The sequence below is a fragment of the Podarcis melisellensis genome (genome assembly GCF_964234715.1).
Source record: "Podarcis melisellensis genome assembly, chromosome: 2".
Classification (NCBI taxonomy): Eukaryota; Metazoa; Chordata; class Lepidosauria; order Squamata; family Lacertidae; genus Podarcis; species Podarcis melisellensis.
Window position 1 is genome coordinate 83,316,269 of NC_138529.1, and position 27,062 is coordinate 83,343,330.

The 27,062-nt window shown below is 42.9% G+C and overlaps 1 protein-coding gene across 2 annotated transcripts in view; it reads right to left on the reverse strand.

The window, feature by feature from the left end:
* KBTBD12 (kelch repeat and BTB domain containing 12) overlaps nt 1-27,062 on the reverse strand; it is a 51,749-nt gene that overhangs the window by 8,235 nt on the left and 16,452 nt on the right. The window contains exon 5 of one of the 2 annotated variants that reach the window (XM_081900471.1): nt 9,464-9,661. In XM_081900471.1, coding sequence (XP_081756597.1) covers nt 9,464-9,661 — 198 coding nt within the window. Of the gene's footprint in view, nt 1-9,463; nt 9,662-17,671; nt 18,066-27,062 lie in introns of those variants that run through there. The other variant, XM_081900472.1, reaches the window with a different exon arrangement.

Genomic DNA, 27,062 nt, shown 5'->3' on the forward strand with positions numbered 1-27,062 from the left:
AGGAGACTCTTGAGAGTCCCATGGACTGCAAGAAGATCAAACCTATCCATTCTTAAGAAAATCAGCCCTGTGTTCACTGGAAGGACAGATCCTGAAGCTTTGGCCACCTCAAGAGAAGAGAAGACTCCCAGGAAAAGATCCTGATGTTGGGAAAGATTGAGGGCACAAGGAGAAGGGGACGACAGAGGACGAGATGGTTGGACAGTGTTCTCGAAGCCACCAGCATGAGTCTGACCAAACTGCGGGAGGCAGTGGAAGACAGGAGTGCCTGGTGTGCTCTGGTCTATGGGGTCACGAAGAGTCGGACATGACTAAACAACAACAACAACAGAAGAGAGAGGGCAAAATCTCCGCTGCTTCCTGAAGCTAGCATCCTTATCCTTGACATTTTCTTGGTACTCAACACTGCATGGCTACCTCCTCAGCAGTACCCTGCTATCCAGACAACAGTTTTCTTTATTTTTATTAGATCAATAGATGCTTGAAATCCAGACCAGTTAATTTTACCATTCCATGCACCAGTCTATGGCCACAGTCAGAAATAATTCCTACCCTTAACAGGTTATTCTCCTTATGATCCATCCTCTAAGTTCTCTTTGTACAGTTGCCAAGCTACTGGTTCTAAATCAGGGCCAGTTCTATAGGAAGAATTCCTTCCTGTTGCTCTTGATGTGGGATTGCCTGAACACTGCTACAGAAGTGGCAAAAGAAGCACTATATGTGCGAGTGTTGCTTTCTTTCTCTCGCTAAAGCAGTTAGGGCCCCAGGTGAGGGCTGTTTAAATGGCCAGGGAGTGGACCTGAAGGAAGCCTTCCCACTCCATCGGCTCCGCTCCCTGGCACAGCCCATGTCCAAGCCTATATCCCCATTCGCCAAACCAGGATGCAAGCCAGGATCCGGCTCCTGATAGGCAGCAGGTGCTTATGCCCCCGCCTCCTATCAGGAAGGGGCACTGAGGCTGTGATTCCCAGTGGAGCCTCTACCATCCTGCAATACCGCAGTACCAAAAGGGTGAGCGGACTTCTACAATCACATGGTACTCTTTGAGCTGCAGAAGTCATCAAATTTCCTCTTGCGTCCTGAGAGCATCAGTTGAAGGTGCTGTTGAAACTGATGTTATTAATTCCAAAAAGATACTTTGCTAGCACTTTCTAGCGCTTTTTCTTCCATCCTACCGCTATCTCCCATATGCTTATCTTATTGCACAACACAGAAATAATAATGAGTAATGTTTATATGATTGCAGTAGATTAAAAGCATCATATGGTTATGCATTGTCTTGATAGTTACTATTCGAAAACAGAAAGAACATAGCCCATTTCCCTATAAATCTATCTGGCTGATTTATATGTGTTCTGTTAAAGCAAGTTAATTTCATCATTGTTACAGTAGATCATATTTTCTCAGTCCAATCTAATAAGGATGGTACATTGCTGTTTTGCCAGTTCTTTGCTTGCATTATTTTTTAAAGCTGTTAATAAATGGACTGTCACCTCCACAAAACCTTAAAAGCACTATTTTAGGCTCAAGAAGTGTATAATGACCACCCATTTCTATGACGGTATTATAACTATATTCCAAAAAACTGGATGATAAGGCACTATCAAAATATATCCATAAAATCTGCTCTTCTTACCCCTCATCTCCAACAATTATTTGATATATTAAATTCAGCTTGTATGGTGTAACATACTATTGATACAGGATTTTGAAATTATTTCCCCTTAAATCTGCTTAAATCTGATGATACCTGCCTACATAGAATATGACTCTATAACCATTTCCATTCATCTATTCTTATTTTAGATCTAACATCCCTTTCTCGCTTTCTCATAAAATTACTGTTTGTTCTGTATCTCAAATCATAGAGTAGAATTTACCTATGGCCCCTTTCATGTTTACTTTATTTTATTAGTGTTCCATATTTTGTAAGTATAAAAGTTATTGCTCCCCTAATCTGAAAGAACTGAAACGTTGGGTGTCTTGTTCCTCCCATTATTTTTGTAATTTTCTCATAGGCAATAACATCTAACCCTGTGATTTACCAATCTTTAAAAACTCCTATTAGACCAAAATCTGGGTTTATGAATTTATTATAGAAAAATGAAGTTAATGGGAAAAGTCCTGGGCATACCGTTGCCTTAACTTAGACAATTATGCCTTCCCAATTGTCATTGTCATACCACAGCATATTTCTAAAATCTCTTTTTTCCAGGTAATGACTCTGCTTCTATGATTTTATCTGGAGAAAACCAGTCCTTTATTAAAGCTAATTTTATCGCTTGACAGTACTAAACTATATTTGGAATTCCCAGACCTTTTCTGTCTACTTTTTTATATAACATCTCCAATAATTTTGTTTTAAAGAGTTCTGTGTTACAGCCTTTTGTGCCTGGTAAAAATATTGGGCAAATGTGCCTGTCCGACAGACTGAAAAACTGAATAGCTTAGAAGTGGCAATGGGGATTCATGAGATACTGTAATGGGGATTCTATCATGCATCATAGAACCAAAATGTTGGCAGGGGTTGCAAGGCCTTGTGTGGTAGGAGTGTGTGGTGTAGGGACTTCTCCAAACAAACTGTTTATTGAGTGTTCATCCCAATTTACTTGCACAAAGCCTGAGCGAAGGTTATACAATATCTGCTCTTTGCTGAGCATTTGTTCTGATTTGTTTGCAGGGAGGTTATACATCTTTCCATCAGCTCATCATGATTCCAGACTTTTTAGTGCATTTCCCCATCACTTTTCTAACTGCAAAATGTGTGTTTTTTAAGTTGATTTGTTGCATCAGAGCCTTTAATCCACTTTTGTTGTGTAAACCTACATTTCTAGTATGCAGTTGAATCCCTCTCACAAAATAGTGACAGTCTCTGGAGGCAACCTAGACCCGTGTGTCCCACATGCAAAGAAGGCATTCTGCAGCCCCAATAGCACCATAATGCTCTGGCTCAGGAGTCATGTACACTGCAGCACATTCTTGGTTTGGAGCTAGCCATGCGGATTATGTAACTCCAATCCTGTGACAACTGGTTTTGGGGAGTGTCCTCCCTTTCCCAACTCTATGAGTAAAAATCAAATGGAAAGACTTTGCTTTGGGTACTACTGCCATCAGAGTTGGAGCTGTTTCCCACCAGAGATAGGACCTTTTCAGTGGTGGCACTCAAACCATTCACTGTCCAGTTGAAGCCTGCATAGCCCACCCAATTTAGGCCTATAGCAAAAACTCACTTTCCCATGTAGTATTTAAGTTGAGTCATCTGTGTAAACAATGTGTTGTTGCAGCCCCAATATTGCTGATGTTTTCCTTTCTCGTACTGTTTCTCTATAATTGTTTTTATAATGCTGATATTGCTGACTTGTTATTTGAAACCACATCAAGGGCCATATTGATGGAATAGCATAGAATACAATTGATGGCTTAATGCACAATCATTTCAAAATAGCAAAATATCTGCCAATAAGCTGGGTAAGGGGGGGATACATTGCAGGTACCCATGGGTCTCCTCTGAGTGGAAGTCAGACCACACAACACCAAGGGCAAGAGGCAGGTTTTAACCCTATTGTTTATGGCCATCTCTTTATATTTCCATTTGGAAGCAAATGGTAGGCATTCTGTTACAAAAGAACATAAAAGGGGTACTTAAGTCTTAGGAGCATCACTGATTCCAGTTTCTTGGGAGAACAAGCAGCATAGGGAGGGGGGGGCGGGCCACCCCAGGTTTCATCATGGGGGGTATGTGACAAATTATCAAGGAACAATTACTGCCCTACTAGGGCGGTTCATAAAAACTTTTTTTAAAAAATGCCTGCTCCAAAGGTCTTATCTTACTACACTAGGGATTATATAGCTATATATGAAATTTCATGCATATCAGTTAATATCTTGACCCTCCTCCACAAACCCTTGTTCTTGCTTACTCCCACCCCAAAGCAACTCCCCACAAGGGACAACACCCTTTCTGCTGGCTAAAGGTGCAAAAAGGCTGGCTTCCTCATGAGGCAGGGGAAATCCAGCAGCTGTGGAGGAGGGCCAGGTGAACTGCTCACTTTCTCCACTGATGGCCTCTGGCTGCTGCTACCTCTGCAAGTGAAGCACTAGTTCACCACCACCACCTCAAGTTATCTGAAGCTGGTGCTTGCCCTTTCCTTTAGTGAAGAATACTAAATGTGACAATTGTGTCAGGCAAACACAGGCCACAGCTGCCAGCCCCTGGAGGCCCGGAGGTTTAGCTTGAGAATGAAAGAGCCGTAATAGAAGCATTGTGCTACCAGTCTGCAACAACTCTCTTGAAATCAGTAATATACGGGCAATGGCTTAGCAGTCAACCCACTTGGAAAACACAAGGCAGCTCTTGTCCACTGCATATTCCTGAGTGTTCATTTAAAGACAATAGCCTCTTGGGGCAAGCAAAGCTATAAACTGTAATTGACATAGAGATTCTAAGGCAAAACAGCCTTGCTGAACCTCCCACTGCTGGATTTAATATTGCTCCCAACTGGAGGACATCACTATTTGCGGCACTAGGATATAATTGGAGAGGTAGAGGTGGAAAGGAGCTGAGCGGGCAGAATCACCAGAACAAAAAGATTGATTCCTCCCTGCCTTAATGTTATCATTAGATGCATATTAGCAGAATCAGCACAGTTAATAAGCAAATAACTGTTCTACTGCTTTAATGGAAGAAAGAGTGTAGATTCCTGGCTGATGTCAGAGCAGGTTGGAAAAGGGATTTCAAGCAGAGTTTTCAAGCTACTTATAATGAGCTCTCTTAATGCTTCAGCCATATAGAATAATGGGAAGACAGCAATTACTAATAGCAAGGATGAGCCAATATTAAGCAGCAAATCAAGTACGAAAAATCATAGCTGCCTGCAGTCTCGACAGTTCTCTGAACAGACTCCGCCTCAGTGTCAAATGGACGCCATAGCTGCCTCTTCAGCCCAGCTCACTGTTTATGCAAACTTTGAAAACAATGAGACTTGAGAGCATGTAGCTGTGTGCTGATCTGCAGCCAGTATTGACGTCCACTGGCCTGAGCACCACTTGGGATTCTCAAATTGTAATATTTATATTGTAATATAAATAATTATTTTACAGACATTTCAGATAAATGCACAGTCTTGAAAGCAGCTGTCAGGGGCTGTGGTCACATTTTGTTCACTTTGCAGTACAAACACATACTGAGTTTTGTGAGTTCATGCATTTGGGAACCTCCAGCACTAGTTCAGGATCTTGTTTACATGCTGTTCCCCCAACCTCCAACTTTGGGCTACATTTTGCCATCCCTTTAAGGGCATAGGGGTGGAGGAAAGCTATCCCACATCTAAATATCAGGGGGAAAGGGACTATTCCAAGAGCTCTCCAAAGCAAGTAACTTGAGCAGTTCAGTCTGCAAAGTCAGTTTTTCGTGATGATGAGATTTGAGGTTTGTCATTAGCCTTTCTTTCGTCGTGGCAAACTTTTCTGTGGAAAACACCTCCCTTTTTCCTTCCAGTGCCAGTCCTGCCTTTCTCTAGATCAGGAATGGAGCTCCAATTCCCATCATGATGGCATTTTTGACGGTGTTTATCATGGCAGTTCTGACGTACAAAAGGCCTTATTCAGAAACTGTATGATGATAAGTCAGTTAGTCATGCTGAATCTAATTGCTTCATTTACTTGATGCATGCCATCAGTACTCAGAATTTGTTCACCTACTAAGTTTCAGCTTTTTGTTTTTCAGATCTGAATGAAAATAAAAGATGAATAGAAGCCCACAAAGAATAGGCAGGTTAGGGCAAATCAGTATGTGAAATCCACCTGCAGACACACACAACTGTACACACAATTGCTGGGTTCAGTGTCCTTTCATTCTTAGCATGTGTATATCTTTTGCACCCAGCTCCAGGTGGCAGAACTTGAGATTTCGTTTAAAAATAATGAACTAGAACCCACAAATCTGCTAATCCCTGTCCTATGTCACAGGATCGCTTCATAATCCTTAACTTGCTTCTTTGTGAGATTTTGAGCCCATCCAAACTTTTCCGTGTGACATTTAACTACCTCCTGGCTAAGGTCACAGAAGCTGGATTGCAAACTGTTAAGTGCTACACACCAGCTCAGCCAGTCAATGCTATAGGCTGCACTGCCACAAGCACAAAACACCCAGGGCCCCTTCACTCTGGTGTTTTATTGATGAAATAATTATACTGAACTGTCCATACAACATTAGTTGTTCTGCAATGTTCCCTCAATGTCACCGCATGGTTGCCCTCTGTCAAGGTACTCTTGCACTATAGCACAGCGAAAGTGGGAGAAAAGACACACACACACTTTGAATACTTGTTTTCCACAAAGTGACACAATTTAGGAGGAAACTATGGGACATGCTCTGACTGGAAACAAAACAGTAGGTATACCCCAAAACTGTTGTGAGGGAAACCAGCATCGTGCGTAACTACCTTGATATTGTCGCAACCTGCGTTCGACCGAGCTGATAAAGCTCATATTCCAGAATTCCCCTCTGACGTGATTAACGACCTGACCCTTTGATGAGGCCTCCAGGCACGTTCCCATTACGCAGAGAATCAAAGCAGCAGGCGGAAGTGATGAGATTTATGGCTACATCACTATGCTTTATTTTCTAGCTAGACAGAAAAGAAATCATCCTCTCTCTGTGAGAGCAGAGAGCAACTGAAAAACAAAGGAACAGGAAACCAGTAACATCACATCCGTCTCCCGTGAGACTTCCAACAGCCTGGAATGTAAACAGAGTCTTGTGACTCTAAAGCACTGCACAGTGGCAAACAGAAACTAACATCCTCCCCCTTTCTGTGAACACCACTGGGCAGTGTGTCAGTACAATCTCAGTACAAACCCAGTTTCTGTACATAGGTACAGTGTTGATCCTTCGAAACAACCTTGGACAATAAATCAGCAGGAATTTCATTACCTGGCGTGCAGGACACCATTATGAGTCCTTTCTGAAAACATTCTCCAGCATGTTGCAGCTTCAATTGCAAGTGCTTCGTACTTTGCTTACAACCTTCAGAAGTCAGCAAAGCCAAACATGCTTTGTTATCCTGATAAACCTGGATTGGACACTTTACAGGAATTCTCATGTCTTTACATAATTGTAACAACCATTCACGAGTGAATAAGACAGTGCATTCAGTTCAGCTTCACAAGAACATAAGCTTACTATTGTAGGCTTCTTGCATGACCAATCAAATAGACCCTGGTTATACATGTAGCAAACTCCAGACATGCTTTTCCTGTCTATAGTGTCACTTCCAAAACTCGCATCAGCAAATATCTCAAGACCGCCAGACTTCTGATTGTTAAATCTCAGTCTGTAGTGCATAGTGCCTTTCAAATAGTGTGCTATGCATTTCAGAGCTTTCCAATCCTTAACAGTAGGATTGTTGACACGCGTTGAGCTTTCGCTGTGCTGCTCTGTTGCCTTGGCATTGGGATGTCTATATTCCCTCTTCACGTGGCCTAGACGTCCAAACAAGTAGCATTTCACTGCCTTTAAAGCTTTGGTGCCATCTGACAGATACCACCATGAGCACAAATCATCCTGAACGCACAATAAAAAGAATGCCTGGAGGGGCCCACAAGATTTACCACAGAAATACAGCGATGTATTATTACCATCATCACCAGTGTTCTGAGCTGTACAGTTCCAGGCCTCTTGAGAACGCATGAATATGTCTGTCATTTTTATTTTTATTTTTTTTAAAAATTAAAGAATGGCAGTGGGAAGAAGGGTTAGTTTTGAATAGAATCCAGAACACAGAGCTTTAAAATGAAGTGAGATAACAACTCAAACCTAGCCCAGCTGGAACTACTGTCACATAAAAGATGGATGCATGTTTTGTGGTGTTCCTAAGCAGAGAATCTGGGAAGTAATTAACCTGACTTGACATTCATTAGTGCTAGATAATGTATCTGTCTGCCGGCGTTTTCCTTGTGAAAGGAACTGTGGCAACAGCAGCTGTGTCAGGTGGGAATACATGTTTGATGTACTTAAGACCTAGGTGTATTTGGCAGCCGGAGGTGGGCAGAGAAGGAAAACCGAACAGCCACAGTATGAGAAGACTGCATGCCTGAAGCCGTCTGACAAAATATTTTTAACCAACCGTATCCAAGTATGCTGATGAGTTAGGAAGCGAAGGATGCCGATTGGTTCAACAGCTGCTACTATGACAATGAAAAATCCATGCTTAGCATGCTGGTGTGTGTGAGTGAGGCTGGCCTTGTGAGACAGGGACCAGATTTTACACAAGTGGGACAGTATTATTCTCACTATTTGGGAACATGAAATCTCTCTCGGGACTTTAATAGTAATGATAAGATAATCCTTTTCTGTGCTTCCTTAGTGCTTATTCTCCTGTAAGCTCCATCAATATATGAAAACAAAGAAAGCAGTCGTGCACAGTATCAAGGATAGGGAACAGTACACATTGCACACTAGAGGGGAAGTCTGGCCAAGGGCATTGCTGTTTTTAGTTTCGACAGCTGTGAAGATCCACATATAGAAGCTGAAGGGCAGGCAAGCATTCAGATTTTTTCAACATTCTGGTGTAAACCCACCAATGCTCACTACACAGGCCTGTGATGAGAGCAGCAAATGGCACCCACTACTCCAGTAAAGCTGTATAGAACACACATCTCCCTGTGCATCCCCCCCCCCAAAAAAAATTCAATTCTGGGTTTTTGTTGCATTCAGCAGGTAAACAAGTAGAGGAAGTTCTTGCTTAATTGGATACAGCCCATATTAAATTAAATATCTATCAATTGGCTGCCCTTTCATGAAACCCAAAATCAGCTGTATAAGGCTTACCCTGCCTAATACTAGGGCCAGCCCTACATACATGATGGATGGCTGCAGAGCCATGTTCTCAAGGCCACATCAGGTGAAATAATATAAACTACAGGGTGGGGTCTCATTTAAGAGGCACTAGGAGAAAGCTGAACCACAGATATTGCTGGGAACTCTGTTATACCAACATTCTCAATTTTTTCTGCCTAGATTTGTGTGTGTGTGTGTGTGTGTGTGTGTGTGTGTGCAGAGTTGGAAGGGACCCCATGGATCATCTAGTTCAACCTCCTGCAATGCAAGAATCTTTTGCCCAAATGGGGGGTCGAAACTATGACCCTGAGATTAAAATTCTCCTGCTGTACCAACTTTATAAAAGTAGTCAGCAGCATGAAAAACAAACACCAGCCAGGACATGGGCAACATACAGAGGGTTGAAAAGCTTGGGAAAATAAAAACACCCTTCAGGTTCGGTTCCAAGGGAACAGGCGACATGGTGCTCAGTTTATTCGTGTATCAGAAGAATGAAGGGATTATAAAACCTGGTCAGGATCCAACTTGTATCTCTTAGGATGATGGAATTTGTATTCAGATGCCTTGGTGGCCCCTGATGCATATTACAAAAACAGCCACATTCTCTTTGGATTTAACCAGTACCTGCTCCACGAAATCCCCCACAGACATAGAGCTTCCGTTCCACGGCACCAGCAGAGGTAGAGTTAGTTCTCAAGGAGAGAAGAGGATAGGGCATGGGAGGACCATCTCTCCAAAAATTCCTTTCAGGGTTATAGATCTCCACTGCATCAAGACATTGCCGTGACTGTCCTCTGTCTCGACCAAGGCAGCCAATCCCACCTGTAGACAGAGAAAGACAAACAGACAGAGACATACATTAATGATAGCAGAAAACATGGAGGAATGCATTGCCACTAATGGCTCTTCATAGCAGCTGTGTACACAAGGCTGGTTCAAGTTGATTTGATTGATGTGATATGTGCATGTCTTACACGTCATCCACACAACATTATCCTCATCCAAGTGTTACCGTACACTCCCCATACATTTAATTCATATTTTCCTGATCTATGGATAATGAGGTGCTGGGGAGGGGGGGAATCCAATATAAAATTGCATGTTACCCAACTGGATGTACTGCATTGTATGGTGTGTGTGTTTTTAACATTTGTATGGTGACATTTTGCTGAGTGTCTTCTATGAACACACCCCATACTTGCTTGGTGAGGTGCTCCTTTGTGGCTGCTGATATGGCTGAGAGTAACACACACAGACATACACTCTCTCTTTTTTAATCTGTTGTTTTTGTGCAAGTCGGGTATATTGGAAAACTTGTATGTCAAAAATATCATTTTAAAAATTGTCCATCAACACCTGGAGGACTCTGTCCTATGTGCATATAAATAGGAGAAGAGAGGACTAAATGGTTTTGGTGTGCTGGAGAAACTTAAACTGTTGCTCACCCCTTAAAAAAACCAGGCTGGATGTGCATTCCATAGCAAGAGAGGCAAAACACTGCACACACCTTCTAAAGAATTAAGGATGGATAAGTGAATATATGAATGAATAAAGAAATGGTCACAAGGTGGTGTGGTATACCTTGCTGCTCTTTGCCCCATCCTTTTTCAGAATTATGGCTGGACACACCATACACACACACACAATAATAAATTTGTCTATTGCACTGGCAGAACCGCATTCCTCATTTCCGCAACCAAAGCAAGGAATGTAGTATCTGGGGAGAAGCGTCTCGTTTTCCAAGGTAAAAAATATTTTAGTTTGAGTGCTGGGAAAATATGATATCCCCACAGCAGAAGTGAACTGACCCCTGAAGGAAGAATGTGGACTGTGTGCAACAGATAAGAAACAAATGCAGACTTTCTGTGCGAGCACACACACAAATGGATCAGGTGGAAATGCCCCTATTCAGATACCTCTTAATTAAACAAAACATGAATTCACTGCCTCTTTGACAGAGAATTCCCACAACTCTTTATCAAAGCCAGATGTGGCAAGAAGTACATTTTGAACAGGCCAATATATTTTACTAGGATGTGGCTGCAGTGGTTGTGCTCAAGTTATAAACAGCCAGCTCAAATGGTGCTTCGTTCATAATGGGCAAGATGCTCAAAAGTTAAGCATTTTCAGACCGATAGAAGCCAACACATCTTAGGCTGTGTTCACTCTTCTGTTTACTGTGCAGTGGAGAAGGAGGAGAGGACAGAGGGTGGAGAAAGAGATGTAAATGGAGTGGAACCCTTTTCCCTATCCTCTGGACCCCCTGGGAAATTCAACAAATTTGCTGTACCCGGAACTGGGTGTGGGGAGTCCAGCTGAGTAGGATACAACCTGAGGAAGTCCTGTCCACCTTGGGCCAGAGCATGAAAAGCAAGTCTAGAGTGAGAGACTAGGGTGATGTCCCCTGTTTCCAGGAACTTCTATTGTGAGACTTTGGTGGGTGAGCTAAAGGTTTGCTTGGTCCCTGGGTGAGAACTCAGAGGCTGAGAGGGAGGGTACGTCAGAAGGAAAATGAATTGATATTGATTTATATATATATAAGTAACTTTGTATAAATATATTTTAATATGTAATTGTGTAATATTTGCTTCAAGTTGTATGTTGTTGCTTCGATTTTAGAAATATTTTAATATATTAAGCAGTATAGAAATTAAATAATCAAAATAATTCATCCCTCAGTGTGTTCCCAGGGCTGGGTTTTTATTCTGTGTTCACAAAACATTATCCAAAATGTTTTATATATCCTCTGTTATATGTTGTAAAGTACTACTGTTTGATGCATTTTTTTTTAAACAAGCTTCACACTGATTCAAGTCCTTAAGCCATTTCCAATTCATCTCTAGCTGAGGTACAAAAACCTTTACATAGGGTAAAGACGTAACTGTCCCCTCGGTGCCCCTGGTGTGTACAGAAATAGAAATGAATCTGACACTAATGAAGTTGTGCTGATGTGAACAGCTAGGAGCAAAGACCTGGAAATGCACAGGGTGAGATGAGGGATTCACTGCACGGTCATGTGAACACACTGTTAGTTGCATGCTGCATTGCTTCCTCCGTATTTAGATCACAGGTGCTTTTCTACCACTCCTTCCCTGCTTTAAAACCATAATGGGAAGTTTTCCTTCGTCTGTGAAGTTCTGTGACTTGCGTAGGTCAAGGTTCTAGGAATGGCTCAGAGGTTTCTGAATGTCCTCAGAAGCAGAGCCATGTACCTCTCCGTGGAATCTTGCATTAAATAGATGGGGGTGACCTGCCATACCGATGACCACAAGCACACATTCCGGGGCCAGTATTTCTTTGTAGGACCAGAGCTCTGATGCACACATGGAACTCCTCACATTCGAACCAATGGATGAGAGAGCTCAGTGGGCTTAAAGGAAATCATGCCTAGAACTGCTAGTTCTGTTGAAGAGAATGGGTCAGCTTGCTGAAGCACGCACAGGCTTCTGAATGTGGTACATAAGCAATCAAAGCTTGCATGTATTTGCTGTTGGGGCTAAAAACTCACTTCATGTACCAAGAGGCATGCAGTGTTTACTTAACACAGAATGAAATGTTAACATATCTGAAAGTGGATGTTTGCACAAAAGCACATTAATTTTAAATGGGGGGTATCTGGCTGAGTGACGAGTCTGGTATTAAAGCACTATTTGGCCTTGGATGATTGGGCGGAGGAAATCTGTATCTGAATGTGTAACTATTTTTGGCCTTTGGATGGAGGCCATGTTTAAAAGATGCTAGCATATTACCCAATAAGGAATGCACAATAAATTATATTGCTAGCTGAGCACTGCAAATGTGCACGTACTTACGTTGGAATAAATATTTTCCCCACAAAAGTCAACAGCAAGACTTTTAACTAATCATATGAGTTGGGATCAATCCTCTGCACAATTGCCTGGGAGGAAGTTCCACTGAATATAATGGGGCTTACTTCCAATAAATGTCCACAGGATTGCTCTGCACATATACTGATATGGAGGCATAAATAACCTTGAAGTTTGGTAGTCTCTTCCTTCACATGGTTTGCTACTTGAATCCACACAGCCTAAAGTGCTCAGGGAGCGTAACAATGCACTCATTCCAGCCAGATTGCAAATGGGAGCTTTCCTTCCAATGCAACTAATAATTATGCTCCCCCTGCCCATGAATCAGACTGCAGTGGGGAACAAACAGTTAACCCCCCCATGCCTATTGTGCTCACGTCTTGCTTGTGGGCTGCTGATTGGCCAGAACACTCAACTAGATAGGCCTTTGGTCTGATCCACCAAGCCCTTTCTTATGTTGTTATATCTCATCTAGTTTGGCTTTCAGGCAGTGAAATGATCCTATTGCCCTCTGTGTGCAAGCTCTGCCACTGTGGCCTCTTGTATGTATCGCTCTGCTGTTGAGCTATGGGCCCCTCCCCTGACAAAAGTGATATGATGGAGGCACAGAACAAACGATTCTCCATTCTCAGGTATCATAAGAATGAATTGCCTGCCAGAGTGAAAGATATATGCTTTGAAAACACCACACAAACGCCTACATAACAATATAATTTTATGTCACTGCTACAACAATTTGCCAAGCCCTAATAAGCATGCTTATTATAATTCTCCTGTTGAACAGAAGAAACTCTACCAATTACCAGTAAATTGAGAGGTCTGAGCTCAGCGTTGATTGGCTAGGACAGATTTGCAGCATCCCAGAGGCATCCTCCATCTGTATGCTGGTAACAGTACACTCTGGAGCATCAATGTTGCTGTGGTTCAGAGCAAAGTGTCCCACAGTGCATTCAGATTCTCCTAGGTGCTTGGCACATCTCACAAGCACAGAAACAGATCCATTCAAACCTTTAGAGGTCCACTCTTTCTGAATGCCCATGGCTGATTCCAAAGATGTCCTCCTCAATTTTGACCCAGCAGGAGGTAAGGCATCATATACAGAACATGTATTTTCTTATCCTTCAACAGTTAGATTGCTCACACGCGACACACTTATTTCAACTCTGTTTCAGCACTTGTTTTGCGGGTGGGAGAAGCGAGATGCCAGCAGGACATTCAGCATAGCCCTCTTCTCAAAATCTCGGCCATGCTAGCACACAATAAGAATGACCTTCATGGAATACACAATTGAATTTATTCTGGGGCAGTCCTGTTGGCTTCAGTAGGGCTGCTTACAATCTCCCCCACCCCCACCGAGCAGTTCTAGGTGGGCAATCTGTAATTGTTAAATTGCAGAGATGAATGTGCTAGCATGACCCATAAACCTCTGCATCCACACTGCTGAATGGAGCACCATATAATGTGCACTGATTCTATTTCCACGCCAAAGGATTATTATTTACGAAAGGTGGAGTGACCAGTTTTAAACATAAAATGACAGCTGTGTTCTCAGATTGCCACAGGAGGGCCAGATTTTCAACAGGCTCTCAAATCTGTTCCTGCATTAGCAGAACCCACATTTTGGGTGAGAAGAAAACAGATGCTTTCTGTATCAACCCTAAATAGTGAAAGAATTTGTTGTGTTGAAGATTTGGTGAGCAAATTATCTAAACTCTACTGAGTTACTGCTTCTTCACTTACTGGAGAAAATGGGGATTCACTTCAGGAGGCAATAAAATGAAGGATTTCCCTATGACATACACAGTCTTTTTTTCTGCTCGCAGTATGATCATTTGGAGATTTCCCATTTAAACAGGTTCATTATATAATTAAGTGGTTCAGCACCATATGGTGGTCTTAGGACTTGATTCAAAGCCAGTTAGAGCAGATACAAGTTTTTCCATTTATAGCTCCAGGCTGCAATATCTCTTGTCACAGTTTCCAGTGATATCTGCTTATGAGGTAAAGTTCCTATTTGTTTATGCATATTTGCTTGCTGAAGCATATTGAAATTGTACCCAACAACAATTGGGAACTTCTCTGCCCACTGGGCTTCTTAACATTCTCTGCTTTTGTAACTGCATCTAAGAACTTTATTAATGTGCACTGAATTTTGAGGCTCTTTGGATGCTTTCTGAATAAGATGGGGAGTTTAAAAAACCACAACCTTACACATTCATGAAATGTAAATATGTGGGGCTTGAAATAGCAAAATGTACAATTTTGAAGATACGGTTCCCAAACATCTTTAGTAGAATCCTTAGAAGTGCTTTGCTTGGTCTTGGAAAACCTTAAGCAACAGGGGATTTGACTGGTGAGCTGTCACAGACTGCTTCAACCTCAGAGTCCTCTTTTGAGCATCAAAAGAAACAGAGGTGTACAAGGCCAGGAGCTGTTATAAATACTAGGAGCCAGGCCTTCTGCCTTTTCTCGGTCAACAGAGCAATGCATCCTGCTTGCTCCATTCCAGTTGTGAGGATAAAATGAGAAGGGCAGGTAGAAGAACCATCCCATGCTCCCTGAAGGAAGAAAGGGGCGGTGGTGGATTAAATAAATAAATAAATAAATAAATGGCTTTGAGGAACAAGCTTTTTAAATGCCTTGCCTTTTGTTTGTAGTCTCAGAGTGGCAAGTACATGCCACCTCTCTGATTTAAATAGTGCCCTTGTCTGGTCAGCTGGTAAATTAGGCAGATAAAGAAGAAAAGCTCCTTAACAGCATCTTTCTTACAGCTGGCTTTGGCCATTTCCATGTACGCTTCAGACTAAGCCCCTCACATCCTCTTTAGCTGGGCACAACCTTGGTAATTAATTTCACATTTTAAAAGCATCTCTCAGTCCCTCACTAGGATGAAGCTGTTTGGGGGAGGAGGAACAGCTTGCTGGGCATTCTGTTCCTCCTGACTCAATTTGTATCATTGTCCTTACGATGGCACGGATTAATAGGTGCAGCATCATTCGCAGTTCTGAACTCATGTCTTTACAGTAATCCTGTTGTCACAGTAATTGGCAATACTTTGTCAGCTTTGTTCCCCTTTTACAGACAGGTTAACTGAGGGCTCATCCACACTTTCACTTTCCTGCAGATCCCCACCCCCGGAGGAAACCTGCCCTATGGCGCTGAATTGGAGCAAACATCAGTCGGGTTCCCCGCGGATTAACGTTTGCTCCGATTCAGCGGTAAAGAGTGTGTTTTCTCCAGGAAAGCGGCGGGGAAGACAGAAAACCACTCAGACCTGTACCTGGAAAGCACAGGACAAGTGGAAAGCCTCCCCCACCCCACCCCCAGCTTCTTGGATTATTTTTTGTGGCATATAAACCCAAATTTACAAGGGTCCGCCACTGTAATATTTTGGCCAGTTGCACAGAGTGTCAGCAGCACAGTCAGCAGCAGACCTTGATGCGGCAACACGGCTGTGATGAGGCTGAAACTCTGAGGGAGATTGGCATGGGGCAGATCAAGGGCATTTCCTGCAACAACATCAATGGCGTGGCTCGAGGGAGCCTGCACATATCAATCGTGCCCTGTGGAAGGTGAACAAAGCAGTGTGGAGCGCCTGGGTGGTAGAGTCATACGGCCCCCAGGCATTGCATTTGTCACAAAGGACTTGTATCATCCAGATGGTGTGCACTTATCACCTGCTGACAATGCGTGTTGGTTGCTAGATGTGTACTGGGGCCTGTGCAGTTGTAGGTGGGTTTGGTGGCGAGCCAGCAAAGTGGGGGCCAGCTCATGTGGTGGATAAGACATTGCCTTGAATTCTTGGTCTATTCCCAGAATGGGTGTGTGAGATGGTGCATTATCCCCTTGCAATATCTCAGTGTACCCCGGTAAAGGGGTCTGGGTGGAAGATTCTGTCCTGAAGCTCAAATAGGGAGTGGACGGGCCATAAACTGTCCAATGGTGGCCAGGGGTGGGGGCAGCTTAGTTGATCTGCATCTTGAAGTGACATTAACCCAGGCACAACCCATATCAACAACTTCAGACAGGAGGCTGAGTCAGGCTACATACCTAATGCGTAAGCCAATGCCTACCTACATCTGTAATCAATAACGTGGTGGCCATTTTCAATTCCAGAATGTTGTTGTGTCAATTTTTTTCCACCTGTTTAATCCCTTCCCTACTTCCAATCCGCAGGGCACAATCCTCATGAGCTTGCAAGGGGCCACAAACCCACAGTAAGCTCTGTAGTGGACAAGCCCAACATTGCATCAAGCAAGTATTATCCAACACTTTGCAGTCCATTTCCCCACCACTTCCCTTGCAGGTCAAGGCATTGGACTTCCCATACCCCAACCCATATAAAAAAGAGACCAATCAGACTGGGGTTTGGGGTCAAAACAGGCCACAACTTTATTTAATACAGATAAAAGAGGTTTGGCTTGGGCATGGGGCAATCTAAATACTTCCGGCCTGCCTGCCAGAAGTGACACGTCGTCAATGCAGGCGGGTGTTCTGAAGACTTATATCAAATAGGGTGACCCCCACAGGGACCGCCATCTGGGGGAGTGCCTTTGGCCCTGCCCCCCTGGGCACGTGGACATGACCACTCCCCCGGATCCTTTTAATGGGTTTGGAGGGGCAGGCGGGGACTGCAACCTCCCCTCCATCCAAAACAAGGGATTGCCTCAATGCTCAACCAGTTGTGACAAATTGCTATGAGGTAGGCAAAACCACTAGGGCAGTGCCATTGCAAATTCCTACCCGGCCCTGTAAAGAACAGTGACCACTGCAGCGACAGCAAAGTCATTGCCTATCAGTGTAAACAGTGGGTGGGTGGGATGGGAGGAAAACCCAGCGCAGGAACAAGCAGGCTGTGCCCCAGGTATGGGCTGCTTAAATGGGTAGGGGGTGGATCCGAGGGAAGCCCACCGTCGGCTCCATTGGCTCCGCCCCTGGCTCCACCCACGTCTCAGCCTGCATCCCCATTAGCCAATGCAGGTGCAGGCTAAGATCCAGCTCCTGATAGGCTGCAGGGGTATATGCCTTCTCCAACTATCAGGAAGGGCACTGCCGTTTGAATTCCACCGTCAGGGCCCCAGCGAAGCTTCTTCTGTCCAGCAACACCGCCGCACCAAGAGAGGTGAGTAGACTTATTGCAAAAAGTCTGATCTTTTGGAGAAAGTAGTTTGTTTTGCAAGAGCTTTAACTCTGCTTGAATTGTGTGGCCTTAATTTGCTCGGATGTGAGTGAATCCCACCTTAAAATAGTGACAACCTGGGAGCATCATTACAAAATGTTCTGATGTGCAGTCAGGGCCGTGAGTGACAAGTCAAGGGAACTATCCTCAAGGTTCTTTCCTTCATTTACTCCAAACAGCATTTTCAAAAGGTCCCTTATTGCAGGTACTCCCTCTGTCACTGTTATTTCAAAATGAAAATTGCAATCAAAAGATAATAATTTTGCAGCGCTGGAGTTCTGAAACAAAGCAGGGGATTTATGCTGAACTGGAACAGAATGTGTGCAGTTCTCTTAATAGTGAAAAGCCAGCTTTGACAGGGCATTCAAAATCATTATGTACTGCTGCGTGTGTAAACCCAGGGAGGGAGATTGGACACCTCCTCATCAGAAAATGATGGTAACTACTTGGAAAGAAACCAATTTCAATTATGTTGGGGGCTTGGAAAATAATTTTTTGGGGGGGGGGGGTGGAAATGCAGTTCAAAATAAATAAATTTAAATACACCCTGATGAATAGTTTGGCGCTCAACTTGCATTTGCCTTACGGGTATGCTCCTATGGGAAAGGCCTTCTGATTCCAGAATACCTGCTTGTTTCCTGTGTGACCCAAATATACCACAACAGACGATTCAAACTGCAGTTTCATTCCAGGCACATTTCCTCTCCCCAGTTATATGCCTGACAGATATAAAATAATTGGGATGGAGCAGAGAAACCAGACCACATCAATGTTTTCAATGGTTTCACAAATGTACAGTAAGTGGTGAGTGCCCTTGTAAGGTTCTTTTAATTGAATCCAATTCCTAGTAGAAGACATCTAGCCCTCGCTACAGTTTTCTGTGCATTCCTAAGTGATAGCTTGAAGCTTCTCAAAGACTTCTAGAACCAGCAGATAAAACAGGTGAATGCTCCAGGAAAAGACCAAGGCAAGCTTTTGTTCCCTTTAGGTTTCGTTCTGTTGCTATGGAAGCCAACAACTCCAGCCTAAATCCTAATAAGAGATATGATCATCACTGCAATATAACAAAGAACCAAGGATGGAGCATTTTTTCCAGAGGGGCATCCATGCTTGTCTGTTGCAGCAAAATCAACCAAGTGTCATGCGGTACCTTAAAGACTAACACATTATTTTATTTTATTTTTTGTAGCACAAGCTTTCACAGACTTGAAAATCTATGCTGGAATGAAATGTGCTAGTCTTTAAGGTGGCACAAGGCTCCTTGTTGATTTTGGAGGGAACCTGTTTTCTGCCTGCAATGAAGGGCAGCTGTGCCGACTGTAGGGCTCTCTTCACTGCACTGCTGGTGCTTAAGGGCAACACCAAAAGATATGTGATTGTGACTAGTTATGGTCATCTGGAGAAGCGTGCTTAGGTGTCCTATGTGTTAGAGAGGCCCAACTGGCTTCAACTAGAAGTTGGGCCTTTAGTGTCACTGGTCCCATGCTGTGGGACATTCTTCCAGCTGAGATTCGCCAGGCATCCTCACCTTTGACTTTCAGGCATCTCTTGAAGACCTTGTTATGCCAACAGACCTATTTAAGTAGCTGCTTAAAACTCTTTCGATTAGCCAGTGATTTATTTTAACAGTGCTTTATTGTATACATTTTGTTGTACACTGCCATCCCCTCCAACATTTCTCCGATGAAAACAGGGACATCCCATTCCATAATGATAATTTTACTATTTATGCCCCACATATCTTATTGGGTTGCCCCAGCCACTCTGGGCGGCTTCCAACATATGTAAAAACATAGTAAAACATGAAACATTTTTTTAAAAAAAAATCCCTACATAGAATTGCCTTCAAAAAGCTAGGGGGTCAGATAATTCCATACCCTTCAACATTTCTCCGATGAAAATAGGGGCTTCCTAAGGAAAAGCAGGATATTTCAGGATAAAATCAGAAACCGGGACAGCTTCTCTAAATCAGGGATGTCCCTGGAAAATAGGGACACTTGGAGGGTCTGCACTGCCCTGATTTTTTAATGAGATGGTGGTATCATTATAAATTAAAAAAGGGAAGAGTCCCACTTAGCAGCTGTGCATCAAGATTATTATTAATTTTTTAAAGTTCCTTTTCTCCTGTGTTGATGTTTCTCTTGGGTTGTGTTTATGCAAATAAGGATTTTTGAGTTTACACAAATAAAGGTTTCCCTAGGCAATCAGTTGATAACAATTTATTGTGGCAGATCCAAATGTATTTCCTCAAAGGAATGTTGCTATTATCTGAATTAGTATTCCTACCACCAGCAGCATGTAACATGTAATATTTCGAAGCTGGGAAAACACAATATTCTTTCCATCCGAAAATTTGGTTGTGATTCTTAGGGCTATTCAGAGTGCTGTTGTGAAGAATCCAAGGCAGGGAACAGTGGAATGCAATTGTTCCAGTGCAATACTGCCACCAAATAAAGTTCAAGGGCAGTGATGCGTGAGAGAGGGTCTTTGCTGTGGTGGCCCCTTGTCTGAGGTGAATCTCGCACCAACAATGTTGGTTTTTCATCTACGGGTGCAGGCACACCTCTTTCTCCAGGCCTTTTGTAGGGAGAGTGATGGTGTGCAGTCACCTTCTTCCGTGGAATGCTCTTTCTATTATTTTAACTGACTGTTTTATGATGATTTACATTTTCGATTTTATGTTGGATTTATGCATGGCAAACTGCAGTTAAAAAATGCTGCAGGTAAACAGGAAATAATGAAAGAAGTGTCTCACATACCCTTTGAACTGAGCATTGTAGATAGGGATGAAGTAATGTTAGGATCTGAGCAATCATGCGCATATCTTCAGCAAAAGTGCCGGAAGAAACAGAGGCACACAGTACACACCTGTATGGATATGCTCTGCCCATGACATTTCCCGGTGTGTCTCCCAGGAGTGACAGTAAAAACAGGACAGTCCCCAAAATAAGAAAGTATGTCATCAAAGGGCTGTTGTTGTTTTTGAGCTAGTAGTGCAGTTCATTTCCCACATCTACCCATTAGACCTATGGATCAACAGTGATCAGAAACGCCCCTCATCTTCTACTGGAACATGTGATTTGTCACTGACTTTTGCTTGATTTAAAGTAGTATCACATTACTTTAAACAGTCATGGCTTTCCCCAAAGAATCCTGGGAACTGTAGCTTGTTATGAGTGCTGAGCGTTGTTTAGAGACTCCCACATTCCCCTCACAGAGCTGCAATTCCTAGAGTGGCTTAATAGTCCATTCTTCCTCCCAGGAACTCTAGGAGCTCAAGAATGCAGTTTCTCTTGCAGCTCTGCCGCCTGGAGAATGTGTGCAGGGGATGGCTTCTGCATCAAAATCTCCATGCAACTGGAAAGCTTTTAGGTCAGAAAAAGGATTCCTAGGTACCCACCATACATTTGAAGTGCACAACTTTCCCCCCCAAAGTCCTGGGAACTGTAGTTGACCTTCCGCAGAGCTACAATTCCCAGCATTCTGAACAAACTACAGTTTTCATGATTCATTGGGGGGAGCCATTGTTTTTAAATGTATGGTGTGTATGCCGCCTGAATATCTGAAATATTTCACTATGGGTGATATTCAGCTATGTCTTAGACTCAGGGCTCGTCCACACTTCCGCTTGGCCTGTGCTTTATAGGCAGAAATCCAAGCGGTTTTGTCTTGGCCCCTCTACTTTCCCCTGGAAAACCCACTCTTAAGTAACAAATCAGAACAAACGACAATCCGCAGAAAACCTGATTGCCGTTTGCTCTGATTCAGCAATAAACAGTGGGTTTTCCCAGGGGAACAAAAGTGTGGATGAGCCCCAAGTTAGGTCCACGAATTTCAATGGGGTTACTCTGAGTAAAACTTAATACCACCCAGTGTGTCTGGGCTTGTCTTTTTATCATGTAAAAGGGGGCAGAATTTTCATCCAAACAGTGTTCCCTAGTGCCATAAATACACTTTCCCCTCCTCCTTCAATGTGAAGAAAGAACATTATTTGTTTTATCTGGGAAATAGTTCATATGTCACAGCATAACTACAGTAAACCAGCAGAGACATCTTTGTGTTATCAAAGCCATTAATGCTTCCGAGCTTTCTATATCACGCTTGGATAGCTCTGCAATCAAAAAGCGTTTTCGCTCTGCAAGCAATGAGTTTAATGGATTTTAAATTTTAACAAATCTCTGTTTATAAAACACATATATAAATGGGAAGGAAGACACAGCCATTAAGAAGCTGGGATTATCAAGCAAGCTTTGGATGTAAAAACACATTGTGGTGTCAGCGAAAGGATATTATCCTCAGCATTTCAGCCCTGAACTGCAAGGCTGGCCAGCTTGCAGCAAAGGTGTTAGATGTGGCACAGGTGTTAGGAGTCTGTGTGGTGCACCTGGCGGAAACAGGAGAGGCTGCAAGTTGGCTAGAGAGTCAGGTTTCTACTCCTACCAGCATCTTCAGAATTGTCTACTTGTTAAAAATAATAGACTAGAGGCAAAACCACCGCACAGAACAGTGCATGGCCCACAATGCGCCACCCTGAACTCCTGGTAGGAAAAGTGGGATAGAAATGTATAAACAAACAACCTTCTCCAGCCCAATATCTTACCTCAATAACGTGACATGAGCAAAAACATTTCTTTTGAAACGTTTGAACTTTTGTTCATTCCCTACCTTTTTCAAAAAACGACACCTTGAATTCCATGTCACATGGAGACTATAGTAACTCTGACCTCATTAAGCTCATTAATTGCAATCAGTGAGTTGCTGGTGTTATTTTTTAAAAAATAGTGCTTTACAACTAGTGCTGCCTCTTTAATGGAAGAAGAAAAGGGGGGATACTCCTGCAACTGAGCGCAGTTTGTGAGCAAGGGAGAGAAACTAATCTTTTTCTCTCTCTCTCTTTCTCTCCAAATAATTCACTGTTAAATTGATCTTTGGAATACACAATGGGTTTAATAGCTGTAATCTCTCTTGTAACATTTCTCTTCACTAGTCCCAGCAGTCAAGCTGAGAGCCTGAGCCCATACATTGCTCTCTCATTCTCTGTAAACCAGCTCTGCATAACTGGTTCATGAAGAAATAAAGGAGCAATAAAGATAGACCTGGCAAGCTCTTCTAAGACTGAAATGGAAAAGCATTTCAATTTGTTACGGTTGCCCCTTGGGCCAGGAAGGCTGCCGTCTATGCTTATCTGGAAGTAAATCCCACCAACATCAATAGGACTTGCTCCAAAGTAAATGTGGTTGGGATCAGAGGATAAGTGTGTGCTAAGCCGCACAATTGGTTTAGCGAGCTTGGCAGCAAGACAGGAGGGAGAAACTGGGCTAGGTAAAGCAAACAGAAGCCCGCCTAAATACTTCCCATAATTTGTTTCCAGAAACTGGACAGAGGCTGTATAAACACCACACATTTAAAGCACATCCCACCCAAATCCTAGGAATGGTAGTTTACCCTGCACAGAGCTACAATTCACAGCATCCTGAACAAACTACAGTTCCCAGGAGAGAGAGAGAGAGAGAGTGTGTGTGTGTGTGTGTGTGTTAAATGGAGGGTCGAAGTTGTTCACAGATTTTACTGTTTCACAGTCAGCTCTTGGTAAATCACTCACTTCACTGTCAAACACACAGACCAGAACTGAGCTGATTTGCTATCACTCTAAGAAACTCCTAAAATAAATACAGTAATGTGTTTACTTTAGAAATAGTGTCATTTATTCAAACCAAACCTGCTTACTAGAGCAATGCAGCTTCCTGCCTATTCTAACTTTCCTTTCTGGAGAGATCCCTGGGTGCCGTTTCAAATAAGTATTTTATGATGGAGATATTCAGAATTTAATTGAACCTCACTTAACTGCTTAAAACTTTAAAAAGAAGCTCTCAGCAAGAGCCCCGGGGAAAACGGGATTTTAATGAGGTGGAATTCCAGACTGAGGAGGATAAACAAAGATTCTTTGATTTCCAAGCCTTTTCTAATAGGATTTCTCCTTTAATTCCTTCTGTATGTTCTTATTTATAAAAAAATTAAATCAGGGATTACATAACTGGCAAACAATGCAGCATGAACACCCCTAATGGTAAGGCTGTAGCCCTTGCTGATGACTTATATTTCAGACTGTCATTCTTCTGGGAGTGTTTTTAAGTTTGTGCCCTTGGCAAGGCTTTTTTCTAATTTGCCCGTTGCTAGTAATGAGTTTTCACAGACTCAGCTGTGAGGGATTTTTTTTTTCTTTGCCTCTCTCTCTCTCTCTCTTTTTAATGTGAGAGATTAAAATGCATGACCTCAGACAGTGCCTTCCCCCATCTGGTTTTCTTCCAAAAAGTGGCTGAATTCAATTGGCTCTGTCATTAGGAACACAATACTACTCTTTCTTGGGCTTCTGAACAAATATAGTTATGTTCCTGGGAAAATATGGAGAGAAAGAGCTAAGATCAGTCAAATACTGTGAAAAGAATAAAGGGTTTGGAACCTCAGGAAATGCTCTTCATTTCCTTCAAAAGACTGTGTGGCATTTAAGTAGTAAGGGAGTCTTGAGGAATTTTAACCAATGCATCAAGACAGGAAATCTGATCAAAGACACAGCACAGGTTCCCAGTTAATAATGCTATCAGATGCCCAAGCAACCTGAGCTTCATTCTCATCGGAATGTAAGGGGACTGTCATCTTGGATCAGATTTGTGTCCATCTATTTCAGCATTTTATATGCCTGAGTAGCCGTAGTCAGAAACTTCAGACTAAAGGTTGTAAGGAGCCACATGTGCAGCGTTGGGAACACTGAATGAGTCCCACGTAGATCATTGAAGGCCTGCCAATCACATTAAAAACATGAAAGCTGGGCATGGTTTCTTCTGGCTATACATTTGCTTTGGGAGGAAATGTACCCCTGAGATAAACTGAAATTCACAGAGCGACATTCCTATGGTGCCAGCCACTTAGCCGCAGCTATCACTTTGACATGATTTTAATCCAGTGGTAGTTTTGAAAAATGCTCAATTTATTTATTATTCAGAAGATTTATAAGCCGATCGAAAAGCACGTATACAAATAAAATAGGTAACGGAAGGCCTACTGCCAATAATATTTTCGCACAGGGTAACAGCAATGGGAAATAAGGCTAAAAATTAGTATAAAAGCCAGTACTAGATGCATAGCTGTCAGCTTTCAGATTTGAAAATAAGGGATCAGCAGCCTCACCTGTCCCGGGGACAGTCTACGGGATATCTAACAATCCGGGATAGCAGCGGGAAGCAGTGGGAAACGGCTCTGGAATAAGGGAATTTCCCGCAAAAAAAGGGAAGGTTGACAGCTATGACTAGATGATGGCACTCATAATCTCGGAAGATCCCCTTGGCCCTGTCTCTAGGCCCTCCACCAGCTAAGGCCCCACCCGCACTATGATCTTTAAGCAATGTCATGCCAATGGGAATCTTGGGAACTGTAGTTTGTTAAGGGTGCTGAGAGTTGTCAGGAGAGCTCTGTTCCCCTCACAGATATATAATTCTCAGAGTTCTCTGGGAAGAGGGATTTCTTGTTACATTGTTCTGGAAATTTTCAGAGTGGTTAAACAATCCCTCTTGCCGGGAACTCTGGAAATTGTTTCCTAAAAACTCTCAGCACCCTCAACAAACTAAGCTCCCAGGTTTCTTTGGGGAAGCCATGAAGTCATACAGCAGGGCCTTAAATGTATACAGCAGATGGGCCCAAATACATTTTTTACTCTGGAAGGAGATTGACCTGCTGGACTGAGAATCTTTAGTGGTTTAACCTCTTGTTTTAGGATGCTTTTACTGCTGTATCCATTTCTGTGTAATTTTAAAGTTGCTGCAAACCACTCTGAGCTCTATTACCATAGTGGTAATTAACATCATCATTGATTAACATCATCATCATCATAATTTATTATTTGTACCCCGCCCATCTGGCTGGGCTTCCCTAGCCACTCTAGGCGGCTTCCAACAAAGATTAAAAATACATTAAAATGTCACACATTAAAAACTTCCCTGAACAGGGCTGCCTTCAGATGTCTTCTAAATGTCAGGTAGTTGTTTATCTCTTTGACATCTGATGGGAGGGCGTTGAAACATGCCCTTGAAACATGGTCCCTCCTTTTCCTGCTCTGCAGGGCCAGCCCTACCCGTAGGCAAAGTGAGGTGTCTACCTCAGGCAGCTGATTGTGTTTTGAAAGGACAGTAAATTAATATGGAATGTATTAGTATTTTATGTTTGCCATCAACAAGAGGAAGATGCCCTTCTAAGATTTTTCTGTTTCTGGTGGCAAAATAAGTGAGACAGCTCCCTGGGAACTATGCATCTTGTCTTGCAGGATGCATAATGCCATTTGCTGCCTCACTCTCAGGTAGCAAAAGTGTCTTCCTGGCCCAGCCCTGTTGGCATGGCTAACCACACCTGCAGTTTAGCACTAAACTGCCAAAGCAGCAGTACAGAAAGCTCCTGCCTGTCACAATCCTAACAGTTCCTCTTTGGAGGGTGGTGGTGGTGGTGGTGGGGGAACCATTGTGAATCCTTTTCTGAACACAGCTGTTTGACACTTGTGAAGCAATTAATGTCTCGAGGAATCATGGCTCCCAGACTAGCAAGCTGTGTGAGTTTTCTGTTCTCACGGCAGCCACCATTCTTTGGCCTGTCACCTCCAGCTCTTGCAATTCTCATTCTGTCATTGCTGTCATAGGAATGATCAAGAGCTGAGCTAGCCAGAATGAGGCTGCGATGCTATGTAAACCTGTCTGGAAGGAAGCCCCACTAAATTCTATTGGGCGACTTTCACCAAACATGCGTAAGATTGTGCCACAAGAAAACTTTCAACTTGCATGTTGCAATGTTATAATCTGCCTTTCTCTCTGTCCAGGTAGGACACCTTTGGTATTGCCTTTAAAGCAAAGATTCATAACTCACATCACCTTGCAATAAATCTAGGTGTTCCTCATCATTGAATGTGCCCCCACCAGACCCCAATTGCATGCCATATTTGCGTGATGTTATCTGGAATCACAATGCAAAATAACAATGACATTCTGCCTGTAACTAGATAAGGAGGAGACAACCTGTGGCCCTCCAGAAGTTGCTGGACTACAACTCCTGTCACCCCTGAGTATTTGCCATGCTGGCCGGGGCTAATGGGAGCTGGAGTTCAACAACATTTGGAGGGCAATGGGTTTTCCATCCCTATTGTAAAGATTGGTTTAGCCATAACACTCTTTGCTCACCC